The following is a 17786-nucleotide window of genomic DNA, read 5'->3' as shown; positions in this document are numbered from 1 at the left end:
TTCGCACCCAATATTGGTGGGTGTTTCCTCGGAGGTGCGCTCGGTGTTAGTAACAGGAAGCGACCGAAGCCCTTCCCGGGCCGGCGTACGATCATTGGAACGCTCCGAACGCTCCGAATGCGTTGCCACCGTTGGACGAAGGGCCGGTGGTGGTACTGTTCCCGTTCAGGAAGGCACCGGACCCCGCACCCATCAGCAAACCTCCGGCCGCCGGTTGTGGCTGCGCGACCGGGCTCATCATGAAACCGGGGGCGCCCATACCCGGGCCCAGTCCGGCACCGAAGGGCGATGTGGCCGGGCTCAGCGGTGACATCGGGCCCATCGACGGCTGCTGCCCATGGACCGGGCTCGAGTTAATGCTCTTCAGTTGGTTCATCGAGGGCGCGTTAGACGCTCCGCCAGGGCCGGTTCCTGGGCGGCCACCTTTTGGACCGTTGCCGAGCAGATTGTCCAGGTCGATGTTGATATTGCCGGCATTTTTCCAAGTCGTTCCGACGTTTGCAGCCGCCTGCTGTTGCTGCTGCTGGCCCGGCAACAGGGATTGATTGTTGTTGCTAGCGTTTGCGTTGGCCGCCATAAGGGGTGTTGGCTGCAGCAAACCACCGTTGTCCATCGGAGAGAACAGTGCCGCTGAAAAAAGGGAAAACGGTTAGATTGGTTTACTAACAACGCAATTAATAGGGGGTGAAAATGGAGTCGCACAACATTCATGATGTAATCGGTATTAACCCTTAAAGGTGTTTGATTGAGCATCAAGTGGGAGGAAAAACAAATTTGTGCAAGCAACATTTATTCGGGATTTGTTATTGGATTCAGTTTTATTCAAGCATTCTTAAACGATTAAAATATGAACAAAATCAATATGAAAAATACTTAATTGTGTAATCAAGTTTTTTATTGTTTAACAACCCTAGACCTTATGTAATGTAATATAATATTTGTACCAATAAAGAAATCCACAGTTCAAACTTTTTTTTAAGCCAACCCGGTAATTATTAAATAATTGCAGCGAAACTGGTGTTAATGAATATTATTTGAATTGTTCCAATGGTAAACATTTTTAAATGAAAAACGGACTAAAACGAGAAAAGTAAGAATGCTAGGCAGTCTATCTTCTTCGGGATGGTCAAGAATATTCAAATCAATTCCAAGTTGAATGCGTTAGAACTATATGTGATCGTAAGCAAATGGTGTATTGAAGAATTAAACCAAGCCCAATTAATGCATTGCCATTTTTTCGAATCTTTGCAACGTTAGGCGAACCTTGACCGTTCCTGTGAAGTGACGAACCAAGAAGCATGATATGTAAAACGGCGACATTCCAACAGGACACATTTTCCTTCCTGTACTCTGGGGTTTGTCTTTCGTTTCATTCGTCCTCGGCAAAGGTCACAGGAGCTCGATGGGATTGCCATGTGGTGACCACCATACATACACACACACCACCTGGTGCTTCGGGCTTTTATGCGCAAAACCTGACCTATGTTGTGGGCCTTGGCTTCCCAAGGCGAGACTGTACACGCTCTCAGCGCAGCGGGTGACACAAGACGGAACATGCAAAAGGATTTTGCTTCCTTCCGCCACGTAAGAAGGATGAAATGGGTGGGTGGGCGAAGTGTATAAAAACGCTCGCGTCTCCATGCTGTCGATGCAATTCGGTATCGGGTAGCGGTGCGATTGCGGCTGATCGTGTTCAGTTCAGGATAGACTTTATATCGTGCCGGTGGATTAGTTGTTCCCGATCGCAGTAAACGATGAGCCACCGTTCCCTTGCAACGCTTACGACGGCGAACAGCGCCAGTGTGCTGTGTGGGGTATTGCTTGTGCTGCCCGTGGCACTTCTTTCGGCCAGCTTTGTGTCCGCCCAGCACAACCAGGCTGACGAGACGTGTGAAACGCTACCGTCGGAGATACATCTCATCAAAGGTGAGTGTATGTGAGTGGCCCCGTCGCGGGCTTGCTGCTTCCGTTGGTAACCAAAGCTTTGCCTTCCGCCGTACGCAGAGGAATACGACGAGCTGGGGCGGCTGTACCGGACCTGTAACGGCGATGTCACGGTGAACAAATGCGAGGGCAAGTGCAACAGTCAGGTGCAACCGTCGGTCATCACGGCGACCGGTTTCCTGAAGGAGTGCTATTGCTGCCGGGAGTCGTTCCTCCGCGAACGGCAGCTCCAACTCACGCATTGCTATGACCCGGACGGCGTGCGTATGACCGACCACGAGTCGGCCACGATGGAGATCCGGCTGAAAGAACCAGTGGACTGCAAGTGCTTCAAGTGTGGTGAGATGGTTCGTTAACGTGCGACCCGCCCCATCACGTAGTTTCCTAACGACTACCGGTAAGAAGATCATACACCAATAGCACACTCACACGCACTCGCAAAAAAGCCCTTCAGATCGCACCCTGTTTGAAGACTAGGGTGGAGTCAATCATCCCCCGAAGAAAGAAACACCATCCAGACATTGGCTCACAACAATTGGAAGGAACGGGGGGAAGATGTTGTCTGACGTCTAAGGTACTGATAGACAACATCTAACTAGTAATAATAACGATGATAATAAAGCAATGAAAACGTTATGCCATTTACATAATTTTCTGCAGCAAAACCAAAACAGCGAAAACGAAATTGACAATGAATGGGAATAACAATTACATAATAATTGGCATACTAGATCTATCAGCTTCGACAGATTGTACCATGCTAACTCTATCGGGTACACAACGTTCTCAATGCGAGCATATGCACATATGTTCGCCAATCTAGTTGGCTAGATTTAATGACGCAGCACAAGAGGATAAGGAAAAAAGAAGAAGACTTAACCCTTCCAAGGGATGTCATTATGGTAAGCCATAACATGCAATATAGCGCTGATTGGGTCAACAACCACACATTGGTTTTGGTTTTCGGTTTCCATATCAGAACACGAGCGGTCTCTCTGTGGGATGTATTGTTTGTATCATATTTACGAAAATTTGCGCACTTTCGTTATTGTTTACACTTCCACTACTGGCGTTGTAATCTAAAGTCGTTCTCTGCGGTCGAGTTGGTCCTGCTCCTCGATTAGCACCCCGTAGCACATGGCCAGCACGTTCCGAGCCAGCTGGCGGCACTCCTCATTCGTTTCACCGCGTTTAACTACATCCTGCTGCGTACACTCCTCGAGCCACTCCCGAAGCTCCAGCAGCTCCTGGTAGAACTGAACTCTCAGCGTTTCCGCTCGTACCGCCAGGAATACGGCCGCCACCAGCTGCAATACCGAGAGGCGCACCTTCGGTTCCTCGTTGAAGCGCAGCAGCTTCCCCAGGGCAAACAACTGGCTTGCCATCCGGACTCCGATGGGACAGTTTTCGGCGCACACCATCAGGACCGAGAGGGCCTGCATAAAGCTGACGAGCAGCAGATTCTCTGCATCGTAAGGGAAGCGAAGTCCGGCGGTGAAAAGAAACCGGCCACCACCAAATCCACGCAGCAGCGGAAAGAAGAACCATCCGGCAGCATCGGCGTACCGGTTGGCGATGGCGGGTGCTGATGGGTTCTCTTGTTGTCTGGTATTTGCCGATCGGAAGCGCCGCGTTTTGCGCTCGATCCGTTCGCGTACGATACGCTCGGCTTCCTCCCGACGAGCACGCCGTTCCGCCTCATCTCGGAACATACCGAGCAGTCGGTTTTTATCTCCAGAGGGCATCACTAGCGCCGGGGTTGATCCCGGAGCATCTGTCGCCTTTCGATTGTTCGATAGCACCTTGGCCGCCTCGGTCATCACGTCCAGCATAAGGATGCGCCGGTTCACCGAATGGCGGCTCACTTCGGCGTGAAACTGGCCGCAAAGCCAGACGCCGGATTCCCGAGGAAACGTTACACAAATTTCCACCAGTGCGGCAAATTTTCGCTCATTAAATGTCGGCATGTGTGTCTTTGCTTCGAGTGAAAGAAAAATATCCAGCAGGTCCAGCGCCAGCTTGGGGTCGTTGTTCGGCAGTTGCTGTGCGATCAAATCCGGCGCGGTATCTACGGCTAGCTCGAAGCACTTGGGGTCCTGCTTGAAGTCCGTTTCGATCAGTGCGTCTCGTAGGTCGAGCAAATATTTAGGCCGGTAGCGTTCGACATCGAGATCGGTATCGTTCGACATGTCGTACACTGGGAGGTCATCGTCATCGGAATCGAGGGGAGATTGTGGCTCCGGTCGCTCAGTATCATCGTCGTCACTGTCCTGCTGTTCCAGCTTATCTGTTCGCTTTGCTTGTCTCACTACGGTATTAGATTCCATTACTTTCACAACCAAAGCTTCTACAGAGGAATTTTCCTCTAACAGTTCTTCAACCGCCTTGTTGATGGTTTCCTTCTGCTGGCCATCATTATCATGTTTTCCAGCTGAATCAATGTTCTTCAAACTGTCGATCAAAGCTAAAGTGCCTTCATCGAACCCGGCGTAGTCGAACCGCAACCGGTTCCCTTCATCATCGTTCGCCCGCTCAGCATCAACCCAGCCCATAATCAGCTCCGCCGTGATCATTCCCGTGCAGCGCATCTCCTTGATCGGTGACTCCAGGTGGGCCCGCAGCCCATCGAACAGTAGACGGCGGATGTTTTCTTGCGTTTCCGCCATATTGCCCCGTCGCGAAATGTCACACCGCTTTTTCATGGCACGCAGCAAAAGCTTCGTCACGTACAGATGCTGCTCGAAGCTGGTCCGCTGAATGGCCGTACGGCTCGACCAAACCACAAGCAGCTGCTCGGCAAGTCGACCCAGAAGACTAGTAGTCTCGACGGTTTGTCTCCGTTCCCCATTTCCGGCGAGATTTTCATCGAGACCGGCGAGAAGCGTGATCAGTTCCTGACCGATTACCTCTCCAGCAGCGTCCGAGTAGTAGTTGTACAGGGGAACCTTCTGGAGCAACACGTATGACCAGTTTGCCGCCAATGGTTCCCGGAACAGGGGTAATAGATTGATACGATTGTTGAGCGCAATATAAACCACAGTTTCCAACGCATTTGGAGTGAGCCCGTGAAGCACCTTACGAATGAACGTCCCCAGGGGTTCGCTTTGAGAGCTGATACCGTGCAGCAGGACGATCAATATTGACCGTATCACCGGTGACTGCCGGTCCTGGTGGAAATCGGTAATAATTTTACTCAAAAATGACGATAGAAATGTTCCTTCAATGCGCTCCAGTACTTCTGGTGGACCGTAAAAATGTATCAACTCGCCAAGGGTTGTGAGTGCCCGGAGTAGCTGCCGGCACAGGAGTCGACTATATGGCGTCGGTAGAAAGCGAGACGGAGTTCGCTTCCGTAGCACATTTGCCACCCGGTTCGGGATGGACGTGATCAACTGAATGAACTGTCGCGAATGATCGGTGCTGTGTTTCGAATCGTCTCGCTCGGTGGCCGAAAGGTGAAGGAATGCTGCTGGTAGTACGGTGTTATCCTCTAGGAGGGTGGTCAGCAAATTGATGGCCACCTCCGACGATCCGGCGCTTCCGTCGAGGGTGGCAGTTTGGGTGAGTATATTGATTGCTTCCAACGGAAAGTGGGCGCTCGCATCCAGGCGCACGATACGATGCAGGAGGCGATCGTCCAGGTGCGCCTTTAGTGGCACCAAAGTCTCAAGGAGTCCCGAATATGCCTCCATCGCAAATTGATCCCAGCGGACTCGCGCATCTGTACCGTAGAGGACTTCCGATGGTTGCACCGGCCCCGGTAAGCACTCCAACAGGTGGGTGAGTTTTTCGTTCAATTCTTGCCGTTCCGATTCCCGGGTAATGGCCGGCTGTTGCGGGTTGACGTTTTGCACACACTCGATCAGCTCGTTGTAGCGATGTCGGAGCAGCGAAAACGGTGACGGCCGTTTGCCAGGCTCGATGCTGCGGGATGCTGAAAGGGGAGAAGGCAAAATAGTTGCACACAACATCTGCACACCACACTTCCCGAGCCACTGACCGGGACGGCGTGGAAACCGGGCCAAAACTACGCAAAGGAGGCACAAACAAGCGAACGTACGCGAGGAACGGAAACTCTTGACGCTCGGAAACGGGAACAAAAACGGCACCAAAATCCCACTACAGTTTGGGAGTAAAGGGTTCCCTTCCCTGCAGAGGTCGTGTAAGTTTCATTGCCCCAAATCGTCCCCATTAAGCAGCGGAACGCTCGAAACAATAAAACTAAACCGAAATGAACTATCAGTCCATGCTGTGACCGAGGATCGGGTGGGCACCCGATGTTGTAAATCCAATCAAATACTTCGCATTCAACGAAAGACCGAGAGAATGTCACAGGGGACAGGTGAGCGTGGCAAGCAAGGCAAACTAATGTACACCGAAAGAAAGAATCGCCCATTTTTGAGCAATTTGATGAAATAAAATGTATACGTACCATTCGTTGCTCCACCAGTGCCCAGCGAAAGGCCACTTAAATCCGATAGAATGTCAACCGGTGCACCAGCCTGCGGCCCTGCCATTCCAGTTCCCGTACCAACGCTCAGACCGAACAAAAGATCCGCACTTGTAGCGGGCTGTTGCGTCGTCTGCTGCGGTCCCGCACCGAATGCGGCGAAGTCGGCAAAATCATCCCCTTTCACCGGGGCAGCACTGGCTGGGGTGGCGGCAACTGAAGGTACCTTGCCCGCCACCGTCGGGGCGCCACCGAATGCGGACTCGAAATCACCAAACTCCTCCGTGGCACGCGGATTAAAATCATCCTCGTCGACGAGCGAAGCGGACGGCTTCGTGGGGCACGTTTTAAAGAGATCTTCCAAGATTTCCTGCTGCTTCCCGCTGCCGCTCCCACTGCCAACGATCTCTTCCGCGTGAGTGTTGCGGTGCGTCGGCGAGTTGATTCCGAGTTGATCCGAGGGTGCCCCGGAAGCTGCACTTAAGGCGGCCGTCTTGGCAAAACCGCTGGCCGCACCGAGATCGATTTTTTTCGTCACTTTCGCCGTGCCGGTCGTAGCGGCGGCACGCGGCGCCGGGAAGGTGGATGCGGCGGTCGAGCCGGTTGGCTTGATGTTGAGGTTAATCTTTCGCTCGCTGCCCCCGGTACCGCCACTACCGCCCCCGAAAGCGGTCGTTGAACCGGTGGACAGAGTGGTGGACGTTTGCCGGGTGGCGGGACTCTTCGAAGGTTCCCGGTCCTGGTAGCGGTTCGAGCGATCGTACGGACCGTTCGATTCGTTGTCCGAGTCCTCCCGTTCCCCTTCGTACTGGTAGTCGTACTCGTGGTGGTCTCTGGACGATTCATTATCTACAAGGGAAAGTTAAATGTGAGTAAATAAAGCTTTCCTCGTACCGAACGAAAAACTCTAGACTTACATCGATCTTCACTCCTGCGATCGTAGCTATCCCGGTAGCCGCCATAGTCCATACCGCCACCACCACCACCACCACCGCTGCTACCACCGTACCGCATGCCCATCGCCTCCGAGCTCATGCCGATGTACTTGTCCTTGTTTTTCTTCGCCTTCTTGCGCTCCTCACGTAATCGATCGTCGTCCTGGATGAAGTCGATAAGCTCGCGCACCTTGTGTCGCACGTTAATGCCCTGATCCTTGCCGTTCTCGTCCACAAAGGTGTAGTTTTCTAACGACCGCAGATCGTAGATGTGCTCCCGGGACGACGTGACCACCCGTTCCGAGCCATTGCGTACGAGATAGTTGAGCAGTAGCAGGCTTTTGTATGTCCGGCGCCAGTTCGTTTTGTTGTCCTGCAACATCCGCTTCCACAACATCGACATCACCTCTGGAAAGTGCTCGTAGGTGAAGGTGGCGTGCGCCAGCTCCTGCATCAACGGCCCGGTTGGTCCCCACGGTTCGTCGTTTGTCGCTTCGCGCACCTTACCCTCGATTTCTGTGTAGTTCATGACGACATTTGTCCTGGAGAAACGAAAGCGGTAGGCATGATTAGCATTTGGTGTGAGGTAAAAGTTTGAAAACTGTGTGGCCAACGGTACGGTAGATGAAAAAAACAAACACCTACAACCTTTCCTCACCCGACCTGTCCCAAACGGTCCATGCATACGTCCAGTAGAAAAAGTTCATTCTTCACTCTTTGCACCGAAGCTATACCATATATGTTGCCGATTGTCCTCGCGACACTTTGCAACACACTGCCTACTATGATCGCTTAACATACGCCAAGCAACGGTGGAACACTCCGCTTTCCTTTCTTTCTTGTTCTTGTTGTTCCCGCCGATCGATTATAGGTCAAACTGGCGAGCGAGGTGCAGTGCAGAGGCGATGGCTTGTCCCATCACTGTCCCCGGTGGAAAGTGTGCCAATCGGTGGTGGGGGTGGGGTGGAATATGGAATTCAATTATTCGTCGTTCGTTGAAATGTAGAATGACACCGGGTGACGATTATTGCTATTAGCGCCACTAGGACGAGGGACGGGTGGGATAATTTTGCCGGGTCACGATAGGGGGCAATTTTGCTTTCCATTTCATCAAAACAAAATTTAAAGCCCGAACATCGTTCGGCAAGTACTTAAAGAGATAGCCCCATACCCATTTGGAAAAAGTCTAACAAAATGTTTGATTGATCGAAACTTGGTGTAGTTATAACATTTATGAAAACATAGATATTGAAGCTTCTTTTTGGATCAAAGCATCCAAAGGAGGAATTCCATACATATTTTACTCAAAGATTCATGATACTTCTAACATTTCGAGTTTAGTGGCCTACAAAGCCGTTTGTTGTTTAACTTAGCAAATAATTTCCCCACTGACACATCTTCAAACCAATAATAATATTGTTTACATGATTTTGTGTTTCATAACTCAGTGAATAAATAAAAATAGTTTAGAATACAATTGGTGAGGCTATAAACAAATTTGTCTAGTGATTTTATTTCGAAGTTCAAGAGTTGGTTGGGCGTGTACAAGAAAGTGGGGATACAAATCACACGGATACAAATAAAAAATGGGATGTTTGATTTTTTGATTACATATCAAGTTCAGTCGGATATTTGCCAACTTTTCGGTCTAATATTTTAACGACCCCAATTTCCTACAACACATTTTTCCCACATACATTTACATAATAAGTAGTTCTAGTATTTTTTAGTGATTCACTACGAAATTTAACAGCAAATACAAATTGTCATGTATTATTTTTTAGTGATTCACTACGAAATTTAACAGCAAATACAAATTGTTATGTGCAAGTTCAGTATTTAGTATTGCCCGTTTTTGGGGTAACTTTTTAGGTACCATGTACCACAGGCGAACAAATATTGATGTATTAATTTGATTAACTTAATTCCTCGAGTATGGTTTCGCGATCCTTACGTCCGTCTGCGATTGGTGATTCATGTTTGCAAATTTTGCTATCACTAGAATCTTGCTGGTCGTCTGCAGCGTGTTTCAATGACCTTTGAAATTTTACGTTCACATCATCGCTTGGCATGGATCCTTCCATGTTCTTCTGTCTTTCTCTTTATCTCTTTCTCTCACCAGAGAAAAAAAATCAGTAACATGTCGTGACCCTTAAGTCAGTAGAAATCAAAGGTGTGCCAAAAACGGCGCCCCTCCGTTTCAGTTCCCTTGTCGCGACCTTCCGCTAAGTTCCCATGTTTGGTGGGAAGGTGGCCGTAATGATGATCGTCTGCTTTAGCTGGAACGACTACGAAGTGAATGATCGGTGCTACGAACAAACTAAATCTACGAGTGTCACCGAAACAAAGAGTTTAAAAATCTGTTGAAAACTTCTTATTTTAAATTTCTATGGACGTAAGGCTGACGTAAGGGGTAACAAAAGAAACGAAACACAATTGGTTAGCATTCCGGTCCTTGGAGAGATGGTGGAGCAGTGGGCACCTTAAGGCTCTTTATCGACAAGATTGAGGGTAGTGAAAAATTCATTCAAAAACTACCAACCACGTGCCATCAAAAACGGCGCCGTGCTTGAAGGCGAGGGATGAAACAAAGTTAGCGACCACGGCACGCCTCACTGTTTCGTGCCGAACATTTGGGTTGCATTTAATAATTCATTGCCACCAAGTCCAATTGCTACCAGAGCTTAGTTGCTACGAAATGTAGCCGACAAATCAGTTGGATGATAGAATAAATGCGTGTGGCTTCCGGTTTTTGGTCGTAAAAACAAAAATGATACCACATATGTTCCTTTGAGACCCATAAAATAACATACGTATGATCATCTTGGAGGGAGTCCGCGACAGCCGAGCGGTAGCGCCGGTTAGAAAATCGGCCCATGAGCGCTGGGGCTCACCACCTCGACGGCGTGGGTTCGAATCCCAACCGAGACCGGACCCTCCCCTGTACGAGAGGGCTGATTATCCACGTACAACAGGGAAACAAGTCTCGTAAGCCCTTAACGGGTAGGCAATGACCAAGTGGTCGTTACGCCAAAAAGAAGACGATGATCATCTTGATCGAAACGAACTTCTACTCCAGTGGCTCTTATCTAATGGTTGGTGGCTACACGGAGTGTTTGCTTTGGGGCAAAGGAACCATGTTTATTCTTGAGACGCCAGTTATAGCTTTTAAAAGAAGACAGAAAGACAAATTCTTCAATTTTCACAACTTTAGAAATCAAGGAAACATCTTGATGATCGAATGGTTCGTATCGAATATGTTGTATTAGCTATTTTGCCAAAGATCAAGATCATCCCTGAACGTTTGTGAGGTACAGAGGAAATAGAGTAGAGAATCAGACTTTTGCTTCCATGCTTGATTGTTTTTGCCATTTAAAAAAAATAACGGTTAGACATTGCTAGACGTAATGATTCTACCAGACAACTTTGCTACCGACACAGATCATGAAGCATCTTGACACAATCGTTCACGTTCCAGATAAACATGTGCTTCATGCATTTAACAATGTTTTCAACTAAGCCCAAGTAGGATTATAACTCTTCCCAGCTGAGCAAATTGTGTTTGTATGATTTTGAAACAGAAAGATAAACACAAGACTAGGAGAAACTCTAGGACCATCCGTCGCTGGCGACGATTAACAATCTTTTTAAGTCTGCATCGGGAATTACGGATTCGCGCCTGCCGTCAGTTAATGGATAGATATCTCGCATCACATCCTCCCACCCTCCTCTTGCATGGCGAACATCCGCTGGGTTTGGATTCAGCTACGGCCAGCAGCGCAAGAATGAAATGCTTATCCTTCGAACCAATTATCAACCACCTGATAGGACGCATCGACCCCGGGTACCACCCGGACGGCCCTATACTTGGTGGGAACAAGTGTTTCGCGTTTTTATTATTATTTTTGTGCTAATGCACACATCGTAAACACACACACACACACGCATCCACAGAAATGCTCCCTTTAGCCAGCCGGTATGCGCGATACCAACGAACACCTTTATACGGTCCGCGGTTACTTGGATCGGGGTTTCGCTTATCGTGTTTTCGAATTGTGAATTGTCTTCGCGTAGGGCGCCGCCGTTGGTGATGGAGACGTTTTGCTACACACATTCGCTGCGGTTAACCACGGTCATGAAAGGAAATCCGAAGCAATTATACTTACACTTTATCGGCGAGTTCTCGCACTTTCCACATGCTGATAAATTTATCCATGATTCGTTTGTTTTTGGACTGCTTTTGCAGAGCCGAAATTCCGTCACAGATGCTGAATCGGACAGTGCCTTTTGACGGCCGTGATGATGCACTGTTTCACCTTGTGGCGTTTTTATGTTGCTATTTCCACGTCTTTTTTAAATCAACCACCGCAGGTGTAGTAGCTGTTTGGAAAAGCTGTAAACTATTCTTTCGGCAAGTGTTTCACAACCACCACTTCCTTGCCGCGCTCCACCACCACATTAACTGCAACGAATATGCTGTTGGTTTGGCGACAATTAACTAATGGCAATTCACATTTGCAAAACAACAACATCCGACGGTCCCATCCGCGAGCAGCCAAACCAGCCCTAGAACGGAATCCGTACGTGCCACGCTCCGATGGAATGTCGAACCAGTCGCTGCCGAGAAGGTCGCGATGCACGCTAAAAAGCTGATGCTCGCACGCACTTCAGGTGCTGGTGGAGTGGAGCGTTCCGAATCACGACACACGTAACTTCGTTTGCCACACAGAAGAACGCACAATTCCACGTAGTACAGGTATCCTACACGGCGAATGATGGTAACTAAACCGCCTAATTACTGGCCCGTTCGGGGAAGGTAGGGAAAGTGCAATTTGTGCTTCGTATCGGTCACCGCAGGGTGGCCACTATGAACTGCAATTCCTACGCCAAAACCGATCACGAGGCGAATTTTTTAACTAAAATAAAAGGTACCGAACCGTGCCGTGTCTTTTCACTCTGATGAAACTTCACTTCTGTTTAGCCACACGGCAGACTAGTGTTGCGAAGTTAGAATTGGATCGTCTGGATTGATTCCGATCTTTCCAGGGAGTTTTTCGCTCAGATTCAATTTTAGGAGAATAACTCCTCATGCTCTACATATGGGAATTGTAGGATAGCATACAAGTGATCAAATGAGGACATTTCGCTTCGGAATGCAACTGCTTTTATTTATATTAATCAATTAATCGATTCAGATCAAAATAGGCTCTTCAATGGTCATTTGAAAACTAATAAAAGTTAGGCAAATGTAATGTTGAAGCTGAATTTACGGAAGAACATTAACATTGTACGGTATCGTGATTATCACACATCTACTTTATAACTTTATGTTATAACAATAAAACCTGTTTTGCTTGAAGACGGAGCTTATGAAGGGATTCTTACCTTTGTTGGGCTGAGACTGCGAATCTCTTTTAGTAGATCGAGAGCATACCCGGAGGTCTAATACCCATCACTACTAAATTGACAGCAGTGTTCAATTTTGTAGTATGCAAGTTTGCAGCATCCAACTTCAAGGCTCACAAGTAGCATTTATTTTGTTTAAAATCTTCTCGAAAGTGTTTTCCCAATTGTTTTAATGAAAGTAAGTATCTATCTAAGAAAGTATGTATCTTTTCAGGGCTGGACAGTTAGAATAAATACACAAAAAAGTTTTTTTTTAATATTATTTCATTAAGTCACGTTTACAAAGTATCTTCCTATTTCCCCCTACCAATCAGTTGATGAAAACTGATCCAATTATAAACAATTTATTTCATCTGCTCATAACTTTTGAACAAATATTTCTCCAGCTCGTTTAGCTTACCGTAAAGTTCGTATGGGGAGGAACGCGTCACGTAAGCTGCTTCACTCAGCAAAAACTGAAAACTGGTCGGAAAAGCATTCATATATCCAAGTTCACTGAACTTTCGAGCAGAACTGTTATGAGGAACGCTCCGTATCCAGTAGTGAAAATTGGATAATCCAATTTTCACCGTTTCATTGCAAAGATCCTCCCCAGGAAGCTTCTCTTTGATCGGCGGGTTGCTTTTGAACGGGTCAAACGTGCTGCTTTCCTGCTCATTCTCTCCAATTAACTCTGCTGCATCATTCATAGATGCATTCAAATCACGCTGAATATTTTCCAACAAATTTCTACCGAGTACTTTGTGCAGCAGCTCTTCATGAGTTGATGATTGTGATTCGTCACGAGCATCGATGTAATCTAAAATGTTGGATACATAGAAAAGATCATCCGAATTGCTACTCAATTCTCCATCTTCTACCTCCAACACTCGGGTAAACTCTCTCCATTCCAGGTACCTCATAGAATTTGGTATATGTTTTCGAAACTTTTCCATGTGGATTTGCGAGATCGAAGGTTTAATTGCTTTTGTTTGCAGTCTCACCCGTTGATGGTCTAGCAAATACTTTTTGAGTGGCATTGGACTAACAAATGGAACAGCTGTTCGCTTGCAATGATCTGTCCGCATATAATCAGGAATGTACACGCCCAGATGGCTATGTTGTTGCATTTCCAGCAATGCTGCCAGATACGACCGCTGAGGTTGTAAGTTGTGATCGAAACAAATATTTCTCTTCAAGGACTCTTTACTGAACTTATCCGTTGTAGAGGTAATCATTAAATGCACATTCCTGAATCCACGTTCGTCGCGAGATCCTATCGTACCAACGAGTGGTGCCCGGTATCCGGTGGTGTTGTCCTCATCTGGTATAAAATAAGATTCCGAGTGATCGAGAAGCAGATCACTTGCTACATCGTTGCTGACATTCCTTCCGTTAGCGCGCTGTTGAAATGTTGGGTAATGTACTTGCTCCAGAATGACGCGCCGCATTGCCACATACCGTTGCCACTCGTGCCATACGAATAATTGAGGATGCGTTTTAGGTGTGTCGTGGAGATAGCGGTTGACGTCGGCAGACAAAGCATCCATTTTTGATTCCATAACGTTGTCCAAACAAAACAACAGCTTCATTACGAAAAGTATGTATTTCATGGCATGCTGCTCGTATGCTGGGAAACTGATTACGGTACTGCCTTGTTTGATTTTAGGACTTATTGCAATCAGTTTAACTATGTAAGGTTCCAAATCCAAAGGCAGGGCTAATTCACCCAAATATCGTCTGCAAATTTCCGTTAAATCTGGTTGCACTGGCAAAATGCCCAGATCTCTAGCTAAAAAGGATGTTATCCTAACCAGCTCAATATTGTTGGGTGCCGACATGTGGCACAGTGTCTCTGAGAGGCAGGCGGCATCCAATTCGTCTGGGAGCAACTGTTCCAAATTGTTAAAAGGCAGGTGCCCTTCCTCTATCCAACGCAACACGTCCCCAATCTGAATTTGGCTACATACTTGATTGAGTGCGAGGGCTAAAATAGAAATAATAACCGACTTTCGGCACATACTGGACCAATCATCTGATTTACCACTGGACACTCGGTGTGATGGGTGTAAAGCAGTGATTGAATGACAAGAAGCATCAATCGGTGCTTCTTGTTCGTGCCACTGTATATGTTCATCATCGATGTGGAGCTCTTCTTTAAGCCTTTTTTTCGCTTGGCTACTGAACTGGAAGGGGGGCGAGACATTGGTAGCGCTGGAGCTTTGCTGGGATGAAGAAAGTTCACTCAATGTTGACTCCAAATCAGTACTTTGGCTTAATTGCAAGGTGTCGTACTCTTCTTCAAGGAGTTTTTGGCTCAGTTTACGCTTCCCTCGTGCAGTAGTAGTGTTTATCCCATGCTTCTTGGCTTTATACGACGTCCTTGGAACCGTCTTATTGAATATAAGATTCAAGTCACTGAAATGAAAAGACATGTCAAATTTCCGGACCACACATGACGAGATACCATTTCTTACTTCCTCTGATTATACAGCCCCACACGTGGCCGCGATCGATTGCGCTTACTGAAGAAAGCTACTTCCGTGTGCCGAAGATAGGAACACCAGATCTGTAGAACCGTTGGCTTAAGCTCGCGCGGGGCACCGAGCTCAATCAGCCGTTCGGTGAGATCGTACAAAATGTGATTTAATTGCTCCCAGCTGGTGATTTTAGTTACAGTTCTCTGTTTTTTGTCCGCATCTGCCTTCTCCAGCACCGATTTTCCCGGCATCGTAGGTGAAGGTGGCGTGCGCCAGCTCCTGCATCAACGGCCCGGTTGGTCCCCACGGTTCGTCGTTTGTCGCTTCGCGCACCTTACCCTCGATTTCTGTGTAGTTCATGACGACATTTGTCCTGGAGAAAAGAAAGCGGTAGGCATGATTAGCAATTGGTGTGAGGTGAAAGTTTGAAAACTGTGTTGCCAACGGTACGGTAGATGAACAAAAAACCAACAAACACCTACAACCTTTCCTCACCCGACCTGTCCCAAACGGTCCAAGCATACGTCCAGTAGAAAAAGTTCATTCTTCACTCTTTGCACCGAAGCTATACCATATATGTTGCCGATTGTCCTCGCGACACTTTGCAACACACTGCCTACTATGATCGCTTAACATACGCCAAGCAACGGTGGAACACCCCGTTTTCCTTTCATTCTTGTTCTTGTTGTTCCCGCCGATCGATTATAGGTAAAACTGGCGCGCGAGGTGCAGTGCAGAGGCGATGGCTTGTCCCATCACTGTCCCCGGTGGAAAGTGTGCCAATCGGTGGTGGGGGTGGGGTGGAATGTAGAATGACACCGGGTGACGATTATTGCTATTAGCGCCACTAGGACGAGAGACGGGTGGGATAATTTTGCCGGGTCACGATAGGGGGCAATTTTGCTTTCCATTTCATCAAAACAAAATTAAAAGCCCCAACATCGTTCGGCAAGTACTTAAAGAGATAGCTCCATACCCATCAGGAAAAAGTCTAACAAAATGTTTGATTGATCGAAACTTGGTATTGAAGCTTCTTTTTGGATCAAAGCATCCAAAGGAGGAATTCCATACATAATTTACTCAAAGATTCATGAAACTTCTAACATTTCGAGTTTAGTGGTCTACAAAGCCACTGGTTGTTTAACTTAGCAAATAATGTCCTCACTGACACATCTTCAAACCAGTAATAATATTGTTTACTTGATTTTGTGTTTCATAACTCAGTGAAACTCAGCCTCGACGGCATGGGTTCGAATCCCAACCGAGACCGGAACCTCTCCTGTACGAGAGGACTGACTATCCACGTACAACAGGGAAACAAGTCTCGTAAGTCCTTAACCGGGCAAGCATGACCAAGAGGTCGTTACGCCAAGAAGAACTCAGTGAATAAATAAAAATAGTTTAGAATACAATTGGTGAGGCTATAAACAAATTTGTCTAGTGATTTTATTTCGAAGTTCAAGAGTTGGTTGGGCGTGTACAAGAAAGTGGGATACAAATAAAAAATGGGATGTTTGATTTTTTGATTACATATCAAGTTCAGTCGGATATTTGCCAACTTTTCGGTCTAATATTTTAACGACCCCAATTTCCTACAACACATTTTTCCCACATACATTTACATAATAAGTAGTTCTAGTATTTTTTAGTGATTCACTACGAAATTTAACAGCAAATACAAATTGTTATGTGCAAGTTCAGTATTTAGTATTGCCCGTTTTTGGGGTAATTTTTTAGGTACCATGTACCACAGGCGAACAAATATTGATGTATTAATTTGGTTAACTTTATTCCTCGAGTATGATTTCACGATCCTTATGCCCGTCTGCGATTGGTGATTCATGTTTGCAAATTTTGCTATCACTAGAATCTTGCTGGTCGTCTGCAGCGTGTTTCAATGACCTTTGAAATTTTACGTTCACATCATCGCTCGGTATGAATCTTTCCATGTTCTTCTGTCTTTCTTTTTGTCTCTTTCTCTCACCAGAGAAAAAAATCAGTAACATGTCGTGACCCTGAAGTCAGTAGAAACCAAAGGTGTGCCAAAAACGGCGCCCCTCCGTTTCAGTTCCCTTGTCGCGACCTTCCGCTAAGTTCCCATGTTTGGAGGGAAGGTGGCCGTAATGATGATCGTCTGCTTTAGCTGGAACGACTACGATGTGAATGATCGGTGCTACGAACAAACTGAATCTACGAGTGTCACCGAAACAAAGAGTTTAAAAATCTCTTGGAAACTTCTTTCTTATAATAAAAAAAACTTCTTATTTTAAATTTCTATGGACGTAAGGCTGACGTAAGGGGTAACAAAAGAAACGAAACACAATTGGCGAGGATTCCGGCCCTTGGAGAGATGGTGGCACAGTGGGCACCTTAACACGTTGACTGTCATGGCTATCATTTTTGATAGCCAGCGATGTTTCCTGGGGGACCATGGCTATCATTTTTGATAGCCACCTACCATGATTTTTGAAGTACTATATCTTTGAAATTACAACTCTTACCTACAAATTCTTTGGTAGTTACGTAGTTTCATCTCCTGTCTAGCTTAATTTGTGGTTGGTTTTAAAATAACTGTGGTATGAAAAAAGTTAC

General features: G+C 46.9%; 3 protein-coding genes across 3 annotated transcripts; 1 reads left to right on the top strand and 2 right to left on the bottom strand.

Annotated features, from left to right (window-relative positions):
* The first annotated feature begins 1754 nt into the window (after window positions 1–1754).
* On the top strand, window positions 1755–2300 carry LOC131284756 (partner of bursicon). The gene is made up of 2 exons (XM_058313617.1): window positions 1755–1926; window positions 2005–2300. The coding sequence occupies exons 1-2, from the start codon at window positions 1755–1757 to the stop codon at window positions 2298–2300; spliced, it is 468 nt and encodes a 155-aa protein (XP_058169600.1).
* A 723-nt stretch (window positions 2301–3023) lies between these two features.
* On the bottom strand, window positions 3024–12278 carry LOC131284755 (uncharacterized). Its single transcript, XM_058313616.1, has 4 exons — window positions 11496–12278; window positions 7312–7871; window positions 6377–7243; window positions 3024–5878 (listed from the first exon to the last, which is right to left on the bottom strand). Exons 1-4 carry the CDS (start codon window positions 11543–11545, stop codon window positions 3024–3026), a joined length of 4332 nt encoding a protein of 1443 aa, XP_058169599.1. The 5' UTR covers window positions 11546–12278.
* Window positions 12279–13079: 801 nt separating this feature from the next.
* Window positions 13080–15445, bottom strand: LOC131284754 (TATA box-binding protein-associated factor RNA polymerase I subunit B-like). Its single transcript, XM_058313615.1, has 2 exons — window positions 15192–15445; window positions 13080–15132 (listed from the first exon to the last, which is right to left on the bottom strand). The coding sequence occupies exons 1-2, from the start codon at window positions 15443–15445 to the stop codon at window positions 13080–13082; spliced, it is 2307 nt and encodes a 768-aa protein (XP_058169598.1).
* Between the last annotated feature and the right edge of the window lie 2341 nt (window positions 15446–17786).

Source organism: Anopheles ziemanni, chromosome 3 (genome assembly GCF_943734765.1).
Source record: "Anopheles ziemanni chromosome 3, idAnoZiCoDA_A2_x.2, whole genome shotgun sequence".
Classification (NCBI taxonomy): Eukaryota; Metazoa; Arthropoda; class Insecta; order Diptera; family Culicidae; genus Anopheles; species Anopheles ziemanni.
The sequence above is the reverse complement of the archived record's forward strand: the minus strand, read 5'-3'. Positions and strand labels throughout refer to the sequence as shown.